Source organism: Vombatus ursinus, unplaced genomic scaffold, assembly GCF_900497805.2.
Source record: "Vombatus ursinus unplaced genomic scaffold, bare-nosed wombat genome assembly UNPS02012901.1, whole genome shotgun sequence".
NCBI classification, from domain to species: Eukaryota; Metazoa; Chordata; class Mammalia; order Diprotodontia; family Vombatidae; genus Vombatus; species Vombatus ursinus.
Window position 1 is genome coordinate 10161 of NW_020952679.1, and position 18197 is coordinate 28357.

General features: G+C 52.0%; 1 protein-coding gene across 1 annotated transcript in view; it reads left to right on the forward strand.

Annotated features, from left to right (window-relative positions):
* Positions 1–16363, forward strand: part of HDAC4 (histone deacetylase 4) — a 25727-nt gene extending 9364 nt beyond the window's left edge. The window contains exons 3-6 of the mRNA XM_027858288.1: positions 1479–1612; positions 12944–13028; positions 14520–14661; positions 15621–16363. Of these exons, the coding sequence (XP_027714089.1) occupies positions 1479–1612; positions 12944–13028; positions 14520–14661; positions 15621–15660 (401 nt within the window). The 3' untranslated portion in view covers positions 15661–16363. The remainder of the gene's footprint in view (positions 1–1478; positions 1613–12943; positions 13029–14519; positions 14662–15620) is intronic.
* Positions 16364–18197: the final 1834 nt, after the last annotated feature.

The window sequence follows — 18197 nt, forward strand, 5'->3', positions numbered from 1 at the left end:
CTCACACTCACACATGTACACATGCTCATACACATTCTCACACACATCCCTATACACACACATTCCACACATTCTCTCACACTTACACACGTTCACACGTATACACTCACACATTCTCACACATTCTCTCACACACCCACACACACATTCTCACACTCTCATACACATTCGCATACACATTGTCACACACAATTTCACACACACTACTATACACACACATTCAGACACATTCTCTCACACTTCCACACGTTCACACGTATACACTCACACATTCTCACACACACATTCTCACACATTCTCTCACACACCCACACACATACATTCTCACACACCCATACACATTCACATACACAGTCACACACATTCCTGTACACACACATTCCGACACATTCTCTCACACTTACACACGTTCACACATATACACTCACACACATTCTCTCACACACACACCCACACACTCTCATACACATTCACATACACATTGTCACACACAGTTTCACACACACTACTATACACACACATTCAGACACATTCTGTCACACTTCCACATGTTCACACGTATACACTCACACATTCTCACACACTCATACACACACATTCTCTCACACACACACACATTCTCACACTCTCATACACATTTGCATACACATTGTCACACACAATTTCACACACACTACTATACACACACATTCAGACACATTCTCTCACACTTACACACGTTCACACGTATACACTCACACACATTTACACACACATTCTCACACACAATTTCACACACACACTCACTCCCACACATTCACACATAGACATACACACACATTCCCATACACATAGATTCACATGTTCTCTCACACTCACACATGTACACATGCTCATACACATTCTCACACACATTCTCACACACACCTTCTCACACACTCATTCACATTCTCATACACATTCACATACACAGTCACACACATCCCTATACACACACATTCCACACATTCTCTCACACACACGTTCACACGTATACACTCACACATTCTCACACACTCATACACACACATTCTCTCACCCACACACACATTCTCACACATTCTTTCACACACACACACATTCTCACACACACACACACACACACACACACACACTCATGCACACACTGTCCCAGAGTTTGACGGTCCAATGCTCTTACAGAGTCACTTCCCCTCAGATCTTTCTTTGCTCCCCAACAGATCATTTTTTCCATTAGTAAATTCAAAGCATCGCAAACATCGCTCTTATATTCACACAGATCAAAAAGGGGAATCCAGCCCCAAAATTCTGAGATGAATTTATTAGGCTCAGACCTGGCTTCTATTAGGCGGCTCGGCCCCAGCCCCCTCGCGGCTCTTTTCATATGATGTCATACCTTTCGGGGCTCCTTTGATCGCCTGCCAGGAGCCTGTTCAGCTGCCGACCTTTGCCCCTCTCCTGCGCTCCCTGCCCCCCTGCAGGTTTCGGGTACCTGACGAAGCAGCTCATGGGACTGGCTGGCGGCCGCGTTGTCCTGGCCCTGGAAGGAGGTCACGACCTGACAGCCATTTGCGATGCCTCGGAAGCATGTGTTTCTGCTTTGCTGGGAAACGAGGTAGGAAGACAACGAAAGGTGTTAGGGACGGTTTTACGTCGATGAGATCAAGGGGCGGCGGCGGCGGCCAAGTGCCCCAGACGGCCCCTGGTGGGCTCCTGCAGACCCCACCGGACCCGGCAATCAGCGGGTTTGGATGGGCTCAGGAGTTTGCAACGGGGCTGGGCGGGGAGGGACCTGCCCAGTCACCCGGGGAGAAAGCCGGTGGAGTGCTGCCCGCACCCCCGGGGTGGCCTCTGGTGTGTTTGCCTCACCTCACTGAGTCTTCCTTCTTGTTGTGATCATCTCTGGGCTTCGGGTGGAAGGAGGCCACAGAGGTCTTCTTTGGGTAGACTGAGGCACAGAGGTGAAGGTCATCTCTCCCACTTGTGTCTAGCTCTCAAAGGTTTGTGGCCCCTAGTTGGGGCCAAACAGCATCTTCGGGGCATAGATGCTCGCTCCTCATGGTCCCATTTTAAGGCTAAGGAAAATGAGGCTTAGAGGACCTTGCCCAGGGTCAGAGGGCTGGTACGTGTCTGAGGCTGGATTTTCACTCGGGGCTTCCTGACTCCAGCCCTCTCTCCCCTGAGCCCAAAGGAGGTTTACAGAAGGGTTTGCATGTGAGCAGGCAGCAAAGATGATTGTAGGGGAGCAGCCGCCAGGCGAATGGGCTGGCCCTGTGTGATCCGTGTCCTGGGGTCCGCCAGGCCCCCCACGCCCTGCCTCTGCCGTAACTGAGGACCAGAGAGGGGGCATCCTAGCGCCTCCCTGACACATTCACAGAATCCAGGGTTGAGGCTGAAACCCAGGCCCCTGCCCCAGCTCAGCGCACGCACTGCTGCTTCCCCTGGAGACTAGTCACGAGGCCTCGGCCTGCCCTCACAGGGCCTCTGATCACTGTGGGACTGGAGGCCACCCTGACGGAATGCACAGCAGAGATTCAGAAGACGAGGGAGGGACTCCCTACTGAGGCCACTCTATCAGCAAGCTTTTCTGAGTCTGCTGGGGACCAGGCACTGCCCTCAATGAGCTTCCACTCTCTCTGGGGAGGCGGCACCGGCCCAACTAAGTAGATACTGAGTAATGCAAGTGGAAGGCAGTTGGGAAGCAATCAAGCAAAGGTTCACCTGGAGCGGCTTCAGCTGAGCTCTGAAGGAAGCTCAGAATTCTAGGAGGCAGAAGGGAGAAGGGGATGTGGTTAGGATGGGGTGCAGCCTGGGCAAAGGTGCAGTGATGGGAGATGAGGCGTTAGGCCTGGGATGCTGGGGGAAGGCAGCCTGGCGGGACTGAAGAGTTGCTATCCAAAAGCTTCGTGGCTGAGTCGTAGCTGAGGGGGCGTGAGGGCACTCCTGTGACTGGCTTAGTTCTTTTGGACTCTGTGTGAAAGATGGATTGGGGCAGGGAGGAGCCATTTGGCAGTTCCTGAGCGTGCGGAAGACAGACTGGGTGCAGGAGCGAGAACCCCGATGGCACCCTCAGCCATTTGGTCAAACAGCTCAGCACAGGTGGCTGAGAGCACCAGCAGGAGTGGGTGACGGGGGAGAGGAGCGCCAAGTGGCTGGATATGTGGACTGGGGGGTACGTGGCGCCAAACTAGGAATTAAGGCCGTAGGTCTGGCTGAGAATGCTCAGGAGAGGCCGTGGTGAGCAGGCCCCTCTGCTTGGGGACCGGGAGGTCAGCGAGGGAGGGCACGATCCAGAAGGGAAGATCCCCAGAGACCAGAGAGGAGAGGTGGGGGTCCAGGGTCAGATCCTACCAAGCACCCAAGGGAGCTTGAGGACCGGGAAAGAGCCTCTGGCTTTGGCAATTAGCAGGGCCTTGGGGGCTTGGCGGAGGGGGCCAAAGGGAATCCAGATGCCAAGAGGCTGGGGAAGTGAGGGAAACAGAGGCCATGAACGTCGACTGGATCCTCCAGAAGAGGGAGGCTGCCCGCGTGGAGAAGGAGCTGACCGGAGCTGGGGGTCCAACTTCTGAGGCTAGAGAGGCCTGAGCCTGATTTAGGGAAAGAGATAGGGGGACCAAGAGGGCAGAGAAAAAAAGAAGGGATGGATAGAGGGAGACTCTGGGAGGGTCCCAGCCGGGGGGGGGCGGGGCAGAGGCAGGATCTGAACCCGCGTCTTCTTGGCTCCGGAGCCCCCATCAGGCCGCTCTCACGAGTGCCGGGAAGGATATTTGCTACCAAAGGAATGGGGGTCCCCAAGGGCTTGGTGCCAGGGTGGGGCTGAGGAGGGCTGGCAGTGAGCTGCATCAGGTCAGAAGCGTGAGGAGGGGCCCAGGCAGAAGGCCACCGAGGAGCGAGAAATGGTCTCTGGCTGGCGGGCTGGGCGCCACTTCTCAGTTCTGCTCTCACTCACCACAGGCTTTGTCCTTCAGAGAAGCTAATTGCTTTGCCCAAGGTCACACAGCACATGCTAAGCCTGGGGCCAGCTCCTCCCCTGTCCCTCCAAAGGCCCAAGGATTTATTATCCAATTTGCGCTCAAGTTTGTAGGAACCAGGATTTGAATCTACACCCTCGCCCCTAAACCCAGAAAGAAAATCCTGTCTTCCCTGAGCCAGCACCGCTCCCCAGATGCTGTGGGGTCCTTTTATGTGAGGGAGGGGCCTCCCACCCCACACAGACCTAAACGTGGCACCGATGATCCCTCAGTCTGGTGTCCACGTCTTACAGATGAGTCCAGAGTCAGCATCCAGACTCCCCACCCAAAGCCGTAGGCATCCGCTGATGATTGTTCCGTGGAACCCGGCTGTCATGGGCCAGCCTGCTGGGGGTCACTGCGGCCTTCTCTGTAGCAGTCTGCTGCCCAGTGAGAGCCTGTCTGTATGCGTGTGCCTGTGCGTGTGCGTATGGGTGTGTCTCACTGGATTTCTGGAGATAACATGTCAGAGCTGTGTACTTAATGTCTCCCATTCCAAGACAACTTGCCCGTTCTGCCTCTGAACTGGAGCTTAACTCTCAGAACCCCAGAACGTGGGGGTTGGGAGGGACTCCAGAAGTGGTCAGCCGGCCCCCGCCATGAAGACGTCTCATGAGGGCTAGGCCCCCCCACCTCTGAGGCGGCCCAGGCCGCTCTGGGGAACCCCCCCTTCCCGATTGTGAAGGGAGCACTGAGTCCCAAGCAGATGAGGCTGACCCACCTGAGTGGGCCAATAGCGAAGGAAGGCCCCAGAGGCCAGGGTGCTGACCTTTGGGCAGCCCCGCCCCACACTGTGACCTGAGGTTGTGGCCTGTCCTCTGGGGCCACCATCTGTGAGGTGAGTGAGCTGGGCCAGATGGCTTTCCCAGCTCAAGCACCGCAGACTTCTTTCTCTGAGAGGCAGTGCGGCCCAGTGGCTAGAGGGCCAGCCTTGGAGGGAGAAAGTGGGGTTCAAGGCCAACCTTAGACACCTACCAGGGATGGAATCCTGACCCACTGCCCCCAAGATACAGACAGGGTGCTGGCCCGTGCCAAATCATGGCTCCAGCGCCCACCCAGTAGGGTTATGCCTCGGGAGTCTTATCTGCCTGGGTTCTAATACTAGCTCCGTCACTAGGGGCATGCCGACTAGGCATGCCACCTAGCGACCTCTCAAGGCTTCAGTCTCTCCATCTGTAAAATGACAGATTCATCTCCAAGATCCCTTTCAGCCCCAAATTTGCCACCAGGCATCATTTATTAAGTGCCTACTATGCACCTGGCCCAGTCTTAGGTGCTGGAGATGCAGAGAGGAGTGAGACAGGCCCTGCCCTCGGCAAGCCTATTTTCTCTCTTTTTTTTTTTCTTTTTTTTTTTGTGGCAATTAGGGTTAAGTGACTTGCCCGGGGTCACACAGCTAGTAAGTGTCAAGTGTTTGATCTGAGGCCGGACTTGAACTCAGGTCCTCCTGACTTCAGGGTGGGTTCTCTGTCCACTGCGCCACCTCGCTGCCCTGGCAGGCCTCTTTTCTAATAGGGTTCCATTCCACATTCTCTTCTTTTCTTCAGGCCAAGAAGGGCCATGGGCACTCAGGGAAAGCATCTCTCCTTCAGTAAACTTCCCTGAGAAAACCGCTTTGACCCGGATCTTCTGGCCTAACAGGTCAGAACATGCCAGCCCAAACTGCCCGTCTGACTGAGCTGCCCAGTAGTCCCCGCGCCCCTTCTCTCCAGCCTTCAGACGCTGATGAGCCAGCGGGAGATGCCCTTCCCGGCCTTGTCCCTTCTTGCCTTCCGGTCATCTCACTCCTTACGGCCCCAGCTTCCTCTGGGGTCCAGGGGCACCGGCCCCCTAGGACTCTCTGTCTCCCAGTTCCAGGCCTTTTCACGGGTTGTACCCCATGCCTGGAATGCTCCTTCCCCTCCCCTCTCTTCCCCCTCCTCCCGTCCTCTTGTTCCTCCCTCCCCTCTTCCTTCTTCTCCCCCTCCTGTCCCTCACTTCCTTCAAGTCTGCTAACATCCCACTTTCTACAAGAGGTCCCGCCCATCATCCTTCATGCTGGTGCCTTCCCACTGGGATGATGCCCAGTTGTCCCAGGCCGTAGCTTTTCTGTAGAGTTGTCTGCGTGTCATCTTCCCCACTGGGCTGGGCAGTCCTCGAGGCGAGGGACTGGCTTTTGCCTTTCTTTCTCCAGCATTTAGCTCACTTTAGCTATACAGTAGGCACTTAATAAATGCCAGTTGATGGATGAGTTCACTTTGTAACCAGGGATGAGTGGGGAGCCTCCTAAAAATGCCTCTAGTCTCTCTTCCAAGGTTATTGGAATGAGATCATAGAAAGGGTTGGGGCTGGGCAGAGCTTAGAGGAAAAGGGAGAGGCCCCGGAGCTCAGGTGACCAGCCCAAGGTCACCCCAGCAAAGCCACAGCTCAGTGGCCGTTCCCCCAAAGGCCTCACTCCCCAAGCTCCCATCTTGGCAGTGTTTAGGGGTTTCTTCCCAGGACTTCCCTCTGAGCCAGGGAGGACCAGTGTCAGGAGTGCCCTGGTTTTCCAGGGGTGATGCCCTGGAGCAGTCATTGCCAAACAAAGACACAGACTCCTCCCTGACCAGCCACAAGTGGGCATGTGCTTCAGCTTAGCTGATTGCTTTCCAAAGAGTCCTCAGCATTTAATCTATAAAGACGCCAGGCTTGGATCTTCTCCTGTCATCTGAAAGACAAGGCATTTCTCCCCTAGAGAGCCCTTTTAAGCCTATTTTTGTCATTAATGGTATTCAGACTGACGGTGGCGACTGTAGCTTTAAGAAAGGACCTGTGGAGGCTCCTGGATGTGCGTCTGCTCCCCTAACCAGAAAACGTTTCTCTACTTACACACATCAAAAAGCAGGAAACACTCGTTTTATCAAGGACTTTTATAAAATCTTTTTAATGCAGAAAAGTTGGACGGCCCCGTGGCTTCTCTGTCCTGCGGGGCCTTTGATGAAGTTTGATATACAGTGTGTTGGACAATTCTGCACGCACACACATGGGCAGCCAGCTGTGGACAGCAATATGCCAGAGGGGAAATTGGCTAACTTAAGAGAGATGGCTAAATTATATGGTGAAATAGTAGGAAATGGGCGGGGGGGAGCGCAGGCCCCCCCAAGTGTGTCGGTGCTCACCGGCTGAGATGAAAACTTCACTCCGAAGGACAGACACGAGTCAGAAGGCCAAGGCCACTCCTGAGGCCTCGGGAGCTCTCTGGGACACTGGATTGACTGAGTACAACCACACCGTCTGGGAGTCGGGAGGGGGTGGGGAGGGAGGCAGGAGCTGCAGTCAGAGGCGCCTGAAGCCAAACAAAGAGGAGGCCCCAGGCTCAGTGAAAGGGTGGCCCCCGTTATATCTAGCACTGGCTCACTGACAGATGCCTTGTTCATAGGGGAAGGTGCTGGGGTGGGAGGATCATCTCCCATCCCCAAGGCGGGGGTGTGTGTGTGTGTGTGTGTGTGTTTGTGTGTGTGTAATGGTATGGCTTGATGGAGCTATAGATGCATGTGTGTGCATACATGTCGCAGAGCTGAATGCTTCATGACAGTTGTGGAACCCCCAGTCTAAATGGTCCCTTGCTTCAACACCACAGTGGATGCGAGTGAGTGAGGGGAGGCGGTGAGGGCTTTGGCAAAGCTTGGCTTGGAAAAAGGCAGAAAAGAGACAGTCTTCTGGCAGCATTTCCACTGTTTCACCATCTTAGTCTTCTTTAAAAGAACTCAAGAAAGCCTGGGGCTCAGGGGGCCCCTGGGAAGGGGCCCCCTGCCACAGGGCAGTGGAGGCTGGAGTGAAGATTAGGAACTAGAGAAAATTTTGGCAGGGGGAACTATAGAAAAGGAAAAAAAACCAAAGTTGATTCTTTGAGAATGCTAAGAAAATAATAAACCATTCACTAACCTTCCCCCCACCAAAAAAAAAAAAAAAAGGAAAATCACATTACCAAAATAGAAAGCAAATAAGGCAAATGCACAAGAAAGTATTAAGAATTATCCAAATCAACTCTACACAATTCTGTGCTTGCAAAATTGGCAACTTAAAGGAAATAAAAGATTACCAATAAAATATAGAATACCTACAGTACAAAAACAAGAAATGGTCCTTAACTCAGTGTCAGAAAGTGAAATTATACTTTAAAAAAAGTTCTAAAAAGAACAGGCAGCAAGTGTAGTCCACACAGACTTAGAACGTCTGTCTGATGTTGTAGGAACAATAGCTGTGCTACAAAAATTCTCAACAATTGAGAAAGCCAGCTACCCGACTCTTTTTATGAGGCAAATATGTCCCTGAGATTTAAACCAGGGAGGGATAAAGCCAAGAAAGAGAACATCAGACCAATAGCTCCATTGAAAATTGATGCAGAATTTCTTCATAAAATACTCACGAAAAGACCACAGAAATATACAAAATCTTCACTATGGACGAGTTGGATTTATACCAGGGATGTGTGGATGATTCCACATTAGGGAACAATTAGCATAATTAATCATATTAAAAAGAAAAACAGCCAAAACCTAGTGCTACCACTGATGGTTGAAAAGGAAGCATTATTCACTCAGTCAACCAGTCTGCTGTGACATGCCCAAAAATTATTTTTTGGCAATGAATTGACCAGATGTTTTGGCATTGGGTAGACTGAGCCCAAGTGTAAACTAGAGCCCTTGTCTGTCCATTTTCTAATTTTTCACAAGCACACACACACACATACACTCTGAGCCTGACAGTGAACCATGCTCTCTTAATTTTAATATTCTCATTCTTGGGGTGTGTAGAGTTTAGGGTTGGGCTTTCATGTTGCTTTTAGGAGCTAACACCCCCATGGAGCTCAGGCCTCTGACCCGCGCCCCTCTTTTGCACTGACCCTCTGGTCTGCTACATGCCCAGAATTCAGCTTCAGAATTTTGCCCCTGAACTCGGTCCAGTTGTGAAATAACCGTGATGGAATATAAACCTAATTAACTCATGAGTAGTAGTTGTAGCTGATTGGAGCTTGTTTTCAGAGTGTATAGGGAAAGGACCCCACAACATATGCTGGTATTTGGGACCTACTCAGCAAAGATGAAACGTTCCAGGAAGCATCCTGGGAATTGGTGTCTATTCAGTCTATGCTGATACTGATAGTACTGTCCATTGAGAATTATGGCAGCCCCAAGTCTTGGCCAGATCTTGGACCATCTAGGCCAATACCGTCTTCACCACCCGAGTTCTAGTGAAAAAGTGCCTCAGTTATCTGTGCCCCTTCTTTGGCAGAAAAGGAAGTTGAGAGATCACATGGCTAACTAATAACAGAATTGGTCCCAGCCCTAGGTCTGCTGACCTCCAGGCCAGCGCTCTTTGCATGAGGCCATTCCTTTCCATTCTGTTCTCTTTGAAAATGGCTGCCTTCCCTAAGAACTTCCCCGGAGCAGACTTGCCGTGGTAGATTCTGGGTAGCATGAGGCTTTCTACAGGCCTCGGTCCCTACTTTATTCCATAGCCTAGATCCTGAAAAATTAAGGTCCCAAGTCAGTATTTAACATATTGGAAGATGCTGAATCAGTTGACCCCAGAAATTCCTCTTTCTAGACTAAAACATCCTCACGCCTGTCCCTTTTCCTAATCCAGTGAGCACATGCCGTGTGCCAGGGCCTGTGCTAGGCAGCCCTCAAGGAGCTTCCATTCTGCTGGGGAGTTGACATAGAAACAGGAAGGTCTGGAGAGTAGGAATACCAAGAATGGAAAAGGTCTGGAGGGGCTTCTTGTGGAAGGTGGCATGAAAGGAATCCAGGGATTCTGAAAGACCACAGGAGAAACTTGGTGCCCCAGGGGAAGAGTAGGAAAGAAGACTCACCAGTGCATTTGTGTCTGATCCTAGAGGCAATGGGAGCCAATGAGGATTTTGAGCAGGGTAGTGACCTGGTCAAACCTGCACCTGAAAGGAGGGATTGTTTCTGTCTCTGTCATCATATCTGCAATGCCTAGCAAACAGTAGGTGCCGAATCAATGCTTATGGATTAATTGACTTTGTCAGCTGTGGACTGAAGAGAGACCGATTAGGAGGCTGGTGCTATCATCCTGGTGAGAGAGGATGAGGCCTCCACCAGAGCTGTGTGAATGGAGAGACATGGCCCAGTGGAAGAGGTCGTGTAGAGATATGGTCAGAAATCCCAGCTCCTAGCAGGAAAATCACTTCAGTGGTCTTTCTGCTTTCTCTCTGGGAGCCCCATCTTGGACATCCTAGTCTGTCTGTTTGAAGTCCTTTCTGAGGAAGCCTTCTGGGGTCCCCATGAGGTAATGATGACCATAGCAAAAACCAGCCATCGGAAGTGACCAAGGCCATTTGTCCCCAGGCAGCCCTCCCCACTCCCAGGAGATCCCATGAGTGGTGGCATTTCTAGGAATGAAACAGGTTTTTACAAACCCTGAAAACCTTCTGCCAGATTCCACCTAGAATTTGCCAACACATTTTACAACACATTTTCTTGGGGGCTCTGATGGCCTCATAATTCTTCCAAGACCCAAGTGAATGCTTTTGAACTAGAGACTGCGGAAACTGTCTCTGTGGCTAATGAAAGACCCTCTGAAGAACAGAGACAGGTTTATTAGACCCCAAAGTTGATCCACCTGGATGGTGTTTTATCTTCCTAAATGCCAGGTCCTCTCTCTTCCCCAACCCCCTCCCCCAATAAAGACCAGCTTTTAATAACATTTTATCGATATCTTTTATTTTTATCACCTAAATTCCCCATTGTATTCTTTGCCAACCCCCTCCCCTGAAGGCCATCCCTCATCATAAAAACCATTTCAGCCACACATCTCAACCAACATATCCAAAAAGTCTGATATCATATGCAGGACCCACACCTCCGGGGGAAACAAAGCAAGGAGACGTAAGACCAGCTATTAAAAGTAAAATCTGAAAATACCCCAGTGGAGCGAACGTTCTCTGGTTTGCTTCGAGCCCCTGTGATTGGGACTGCTGTTTCCATTGATAGTAAAGGTTGTCTTAAACCGGTCAGGCAGCAAGCATTACTTAGATGCTTACTATGCATTGGGACTATTTCAGCTAAGCGCAGAGGCAAAGTTGTTGCTGGGGCTCTAGGAATAATGACAATAATAACTTTCCTCAGCCTCGTTGTCCTGTCTGCTGCTGGACACGTGCCAAGGATGCTTCCAGCAGGCCTCCAGAGGAGCGGCTTAAGTCCTGATCCTATTACTTAGTTACAGAAAACCAGTTATTTCTCCTACCTGTGTAATCGTCCGTAGAATAGCGAATATAATAAAGTAATAGGAGTCGAGGCCCATTGAAGGGAAATGACCTGCCCAGGAAAACACAGGCCAGAATTGGAACCCAGATCCTCACACTCCGAACCCAACATGCCTTCCACTGTTCCACATGGCACAGCCTTTGGCCCGCTCCCCTTCCCTCCCTCCCTTCCTGCTGGTGTGTGCACACGGCCACTTCATTTTGGAGATTCAGAGTTCCTGCCCCTGGAGCTGCTGGGACTTCCTTCTTATCAGACGGGGAAGACGTGTTTCCAGAAGGAAACGTCATCAATGACTTCAATGATCTTTCTGCACACTCTTTGTGCACTCCCTCCCCAGGGCGGGTGCTCCTTGGCATTAGGGCAGACAGAAAGGACAGCCCAGTAGGGAAGGTAGAAAATGGAGATCCAGAAGGATCCTGCCAGCCAGACACTTCGCCCCCAGCGCCCCCTGGGCAGATGCATCTCCTAAGCTTTCTTTGGCTGTCCGGGAAAGCGTGCTTTCCCTTGCCTCCAGGCCCAAGGAGCACAGTGTGGGGGCTGCCTCAGATGAATCTGAGTGGTCTAGGTTTAATGAAGGGTGGCACCCAATCTCAGCCTCTCAGAAGAGGATAGGGGCCCGGGGGTCGGCTGGTCTCTGAGCATGTGTCTGAGAGAGGCCTCCGTCCATGTGCCCCATTGGGTGGGCATCCGGACTCTGCCAGACCCACGGTAGCCGTTCTACACAGAGGCAGCTCCATCTGACCTCCACTGGCCAGGGTGGCGGGACCCCAGCAAAGGTAGCAGCTCCCGCTCCAGTCGGAGATTCCTATTATAAAAGAAGATTGAGAGGGAAGAGTGGGGAACAAGGACGTGTTCAGAGTCGGTGGACAAAGGGTTTATTAGGTCATTGGCATTTATGTGGAGCTTTAAGGCTTGCAAAACACTTTGCAAATACCTCATGTAATCCTCACAAGGACCCTGGCAGGCAGGTGCTATTGTTATCCCCATTTTACAGATGAAGAAACCGAGGCACAAAGAGGTTTGCTTTGTTTCCTTTGGGGGGGATGGGTTATACTTGCCCAGGGTCAGACAGCTCAGAAGTGTCTGAGGCTGGATTTGAACTCAGATCTGGCTGCTGGTCTTGGGCGTGGTGGCTGCTAAGGCCCCTCCCAACCCTCTCACCTGAGTTCATGTCCACCTTCTGACATGAACTGTAGGGCTCTGGAGAAGCCCCCCTCAGCCTTTCTAAGCCTCAGCTTCCTCATCTGTAACATGGGGATATTATCTCTAGCACCCGTGTGCTCTGAGGCTCAGAAGGGACCCAAGGTGTTGGTGTGACTGTCCGGGCCATCTGCCCTGACATCAGCAGCTGCCGCTGCCCGTGGCATCCTCCTCGTGTCCAGGGAAAGCGGCTTAATCAGAATGGAGCTCAGGATCACAGAGTTAGAGCTGGAAGGGACCTATGGGTGGGGAAATCGAGGCCCCAGGGAGGGAATTAACTGCCCCCCGGTCTCGCAGCTTGTAGATATCTGAAGCAGGTTTTAGTCATGCCGGGGAAGCCGGTTCAGCTCCTCAGAGTAAACAGTTAAAAACCGCCGTGGCTGGAGGAGAGCCCTCCTGCTCCCCTCCTCTCCTGCGGGGGCCCCGGCCGCCCCCACCCTGGACACCAGCGCAAAGCTCCTTGCATTTGCCCATTTCTCTTCCCAGCTCGATCCTCTCCCAGACAAGGTCCTGCAGCAAAGGTCAAATGCCAACGCGATCCACTCTATGGAAAAAGTCATCGAAACCCACAGTGAGTATCTTGTGCGGGCTCTGCCCACCCCACTCTCTGATGTTGTCACTACACACGCAAGCTGCTCCCTCTGGGACCAGCCCGACAGGCCCCCCCCCCCACATGTGTGCCCCTGTGTCCTCTCCAGCTCCAGCGCGCCCTCCACTGGCTCCCCCAAGAGCTCTGGTACCCACCTTGAGGGGATTCAGGGTAATAGGGGTCAGGAGTTTGGCACAGAGTCAAGTGCAGGTGCTGTGCTAAGCCCTGGGAATACAAAGAAAGGCAGAGACAGCGCCTGCCCTCGCTGAGCTCCCAGTCTAATGAGGGAGACAGCAGTGGACAGATGAGCTGGAGACAGTCGACAGGGACAGTGCCAGCATTTAGGGGGATTGGGAGGGGCTTCTGGGAGAAGACGGAGTCTCAGCTGGGCCCTGAAGGGCTGTGGGGGCTAGGAGGGTTAGGGTTGAGGCACAGACCTCTGGCCCAGGGCACACTATTGAATGCATCCATTTCAGCCAGCGTCCATTGACTGCCTGGTGCGCCCAGCCACTATGCTGGGTTCTCCACTGTGCTGGGATCTCCACTGCAGTGGGTTCTCTGCTGCTTCAAGCTCAGTATTATGCTGAGCTCTGCACTGGGCTAGGCCCTGCACCGCGCTAGGCCCCAGCCCTGCGCTATACCAGGCCCCACATTGTACTAGGCTGTGGGACTAGAGCGGCAGAAATGACAATCCCTACCCTCAGGGAGCACCTGTTATCTGGGCAAGTTGCCCATGAACACAGCTGAGGGAGGGATCCAGGAAGGCTTCTAGTAGGAGGTGACGTGAAAGCGTACAAGGATTCTTGGTGGCAGGAGAAGATGGAGGACTAGGCATCTTCTGCAGTCCCTGCTGGCCCCCTAACCCTCAAACCCCTCAGAGAGAAATGATGGGCCAGGAGGTAGAGGGTTACACTGCACCCCCCACCCCCGCCAAGGAGCCTAAGGCAGTAGGAAATGCCGCGAATCTGCTCACCTCACAGCCCTGCCACCCCTCCTCCTCTATGTGCGCTTGGGCCTTGAATGCCAGGCTGAGGAATTGGCACTCCCTCCTAGGGTGGTGGAGAGCCACAGAAGCACCTTCCCCCGTCTGTCTCCAGCCAGATGCGCCATTTGCTCTTCTGTCTGTGACATCCCATCTCCTTCCTGCACACCTTTGCCCAGTCTCTGCCACCCCTGGTGTGTCCTCCCTGAGCCGGGTCACACAGCTAGTGACAAGGCCAGACAGAGGTGACCACTAGCCCCAGCGAGGGGGAGGGTGGTGAATTTTATGTCGGGATTTTTTTAAATAAAATTTCTGGGTCTGTGGTTCCCATATGTGTTCCAAAAGCAAGCCACTTTTAAACTTGCAAATGCTTGGGCGGCCTCGGGAAGCCTCAGCCTGTGGATGGCAGCGTGCCCTCAGCCTGGATCTGGGAGAGGGAAGCTGGGGCTGGGCTCGAGGACCCCTAACCGCTGCTTCTTCCTGTTCTCCAGGCAAGTACTGGCGCTCTCTGCAGCGCTTTTCCTCCACGGTGGGCTATTCCCTCCTCGAGGCTCAGAAATGTGAGAACGAAGAGGCAGAGACCGTCACCGCCCTGGCCTCGTTGTCTGTGGGGGTCAAGCACGTCGAGAAGAGGTGGGTTTCCCTTCTCCCTGCCCCCCTCCTGGGTCCGGAGAGCCTCAAGGAAGGCTCTCCCCTGGGCACCAGCTGGCCATTGATTTTTCATCTACGTTGCTGTTGTCGGAGGGCCCGAGGTCTCATCACGTCGAGAGCGGACCGTGCGTGCCCCTCATGAGCAGGGGCCTCTTTCATCCATTCACTGGGCTTGGTGGCTCTTCCAGGCGCATAATGCCCAGCGCCGTAAGGCTGCCTCGGGGTGGGGTGGGGGGGCAGCAAGGATGCCAATATCTGACTTTAGAAAACAGAGGCACGCATCACTAAGTGCTTCCAGTTGTGACAAACTCTTAGAAATATGTGGAAGGAAGTTTAATCTAGAACAGATTGACTTGGGGGAAAAAATGACTTCTTGGGGTGGGGGAAGCACGGTGGGGAAAGGCAAAGAGGGAGGGCTAGCAAGCTGGGTGGCAGCGGGAGAAAACCTAGTGCGTAAAATGCCTATAGAGGATCCGTGACCCTGAACCTAAACTGACTTCTCTCTCTCTCTCTCTCTCTCTCCTCTCCATCTCTGTCTGTCTGTCTCTCTTCTCTTCCTGTCTGTCTCTCTATCTCTCTTCTCTCCTCTCTGTGTCTGTATATCTGTCTCTCTATCTCTGTCTACTTCTGTCTGCCTCTGTCTCTCTCTCTTTCTTCTCTCCTATCTCTGTGTCTCTCTGTGTCTCTCTTTTCTCTCCTCTCTGCCTCTGTCTGTGTCTGTCTCTGTCTCTGTCTCTCTCTGTCTCTCCGTCTCTCTCTCTCCTTCTCTCCTCCCTGTCTCTGTCTCTGTCTCTCTCTTTTCTCTCCTCTCCCCTGCTCTTCCCCCTCTCTTTCCCACCTCCCTCTCTCTCCTGCCCTCCTTCCCCCACCTCCTCCACCACTTCTTCCGGTGTCCCTTTCGTGCCCCTTTCCCCTCCCATGGCTTTGGGGTGAAATCACAGGTCAGATGACGAGCCCATGGAAGAGGAGCCCCCCCTGTAACACCCAGCCCGACTCTGCTGGTCTCTCGTTTGTGCGTCTTTTGTCTTGAAGCTCTGCCAGGAAAATTCCTCTTGTCGCTCCTGCGTCCTGTCAGGGTGTTCTCCCAGAATACACAAGGACAGCCAGGTGTGACGCCACAACGGGACTGGTCTTTCTGGATACGGAAAACGAAGTCTTTCTGCATCTACAGACATATCGGTATACATAGAGATATATATCTACGTCCATAGATATATAGACACGCGCGCCTACACCCCCACCCGCACACATCTACGGCCTATGCGTATCGACCACAGACCGGCCGGGGAGCACGACCCACGGCAGACACGTGTGGAGCCAGGCGTTCTTTCTCCACTCCACTCCACTCCACTCCAAAGTGGGCACCGTGAGGAGGAAGCAGCCGGCGGCGGCCTTGGGTAGATGGGCCACGCGGCGTGAAAACAGACGACGGCGGCGGCCGCCAAGGAGACCCAGTTTCAAAGCTCTAACAATATAGAAAACAAACTTCATTAAAACTGGTGCTTACGGTTTGATTACCCACAATTCCACAGTCTCCGTTGAAACCACTCGACTCATTGTGTAGCGTGTTTGTTTGTTTTTTTAGAAAAAGAAAAGGAGAAAAAAGAAAAGGGGAAAAGGGTTTGTGACTCCGGCCTGCCCGGGAGTCAGAGACATCATCTGCAAACCCTGAAGATGCGTGAGGGTGGGCTTTTAATGGGGGGGCGGGGGGGGAAGGAGACGGATCTCTCTCTTTTTTAATAGAACAAAACCAGAAAAAATCATGAGCGCCCACCCGGCGGGAGTCGGCTTTAGCTTTTCAAAGCCGCCCGAAGACGAAGAGTTTGTGCCTTTTTTTCAGTGGATCTGATGGGTTTGGTGTGGCTGATTTTTCAGAAGTCTGAAGGACAATGCCTTAAGTTTAAAAGAAAAGAAAATGCAGGACTGTGTGGAGCGACTTCCTCTGGCTGACCGAGCCCAGCTCCGCCAGCAAGCCCAGAGCGAGCGGGAGCCTCTGGCCTGAAGGCGCCCGCCGGCCTCCCTGCCCGCAGGCTCCTGCTTGCAGCACCCTGCCTGCAGCGCTTTCGGAGCTCTCCTGGGGCGGGGGCAGGCTGGCGGGCTGGCGGGCGGGGCGGTTCCGTTTGGTTCGGTCTGGTTTTTTGTTTGTTTTTTGTGGTTCTATTTCATTTCATTGCTGTTTAAGACAAATGAAGGGAGTTGCCCCCAAAGTGGCAAATACTGTTGGGTGTTTTGAAGTCTGACAAATTTAAAACAATCCAAGGCGTTTTCTTTCCGGCATTGATTATACAACAGTCGAACACAGCCATCTGGTTGTTGACGCATGTAATAGACACACTTGCAGTTTTCAGATTGGGGTGCTTTTCCCTGAGAGCAGACTAGCATGAGGTATTGCTTCAACTGTAGGTATAAATAGATATATATATATATATGTATGTATAATGTATATTCCAAATGTACTCCAAGCTTAGAAACTTGATTCTTATGAAATCTTGATAAAATATTTATAATGCATTTATTGAAGAAATAAAAAGGTAAATATAATAAATGCAGATTGTAAAAGTCACCTTTTAAAGGTCCCTAGCAAATGGTTTCCTTGTGAATTGAACCGGACCGGTGCTGAGGGAAAGAGAAAATTGGAAAGGCTTCAGATCGCCAGCACATTAGCCACTGGGCAACTACCCTCAATGTTTGCATTTTAATTTCAGGTTCTGTTTGTTTGGTTTCTTTTCTGACAGGCCCTCTGTCCCCCTTTTTCGCACATACACATGATGAGTTTGGGGTTCTTTTTTTGGGGGGGGGGGTTTGGTAGCCAGAACTAGAGATACTTGTTGATTTTGTATCAATATTTTCCAATCCTGAAGAAATCTTGTTTGTGTGGATTTTACATTTGTTTTCCATTGGGCAGTTTTCTGATTGACTAGTAATGATGTCAAAAGGCCTTTCTTGCCTCGGTCCTTGCTTGTACATTTTTTTTTTAAACTTTTTAAGGTCTCGGTTTTTTATTATTGTTTTGGGGGTTTTTTTGCTTTGATTTTTTGTACAGTCAGCATCTTTCCACCAGGCTGAGGAGACGTTACAATTAGAGTTTGTTTTCAGAAATGGAGCATTTAATGAAAAGCGGGATCCTCGGGTCTCGCCGGTGGAGCAATACCCACCAAGGTCTATTTCCTAAGTCCTGTTCTCCAAAGGGCGTGAAGGACCTTCCACATCGTAGCATCGCGTGGGGGGCCTCCCTCCGTGCTATTGGCGTGCAGCTCCACTGGGGAAGACTTGTCAGCCTTGACAAATATCATTTCTCAACTTCTTCCTTGAAACACCATCGTGAAGATAGAATTTTAACTTTTGTTCTCCAAAGACCATTGGGGAAAAAAATGCTTTTGAGAATGGTGAAGGGGGGGACAAGGAGTGTTGATTTTTTCCTTTTTTTTTTTTCTTTCTGCCATCTGGTTTCGACCCTCACTCCGAGCACCAGATGCTAATTACTGGAGTATGGGGCTACAGGAGACCGATTGACACGT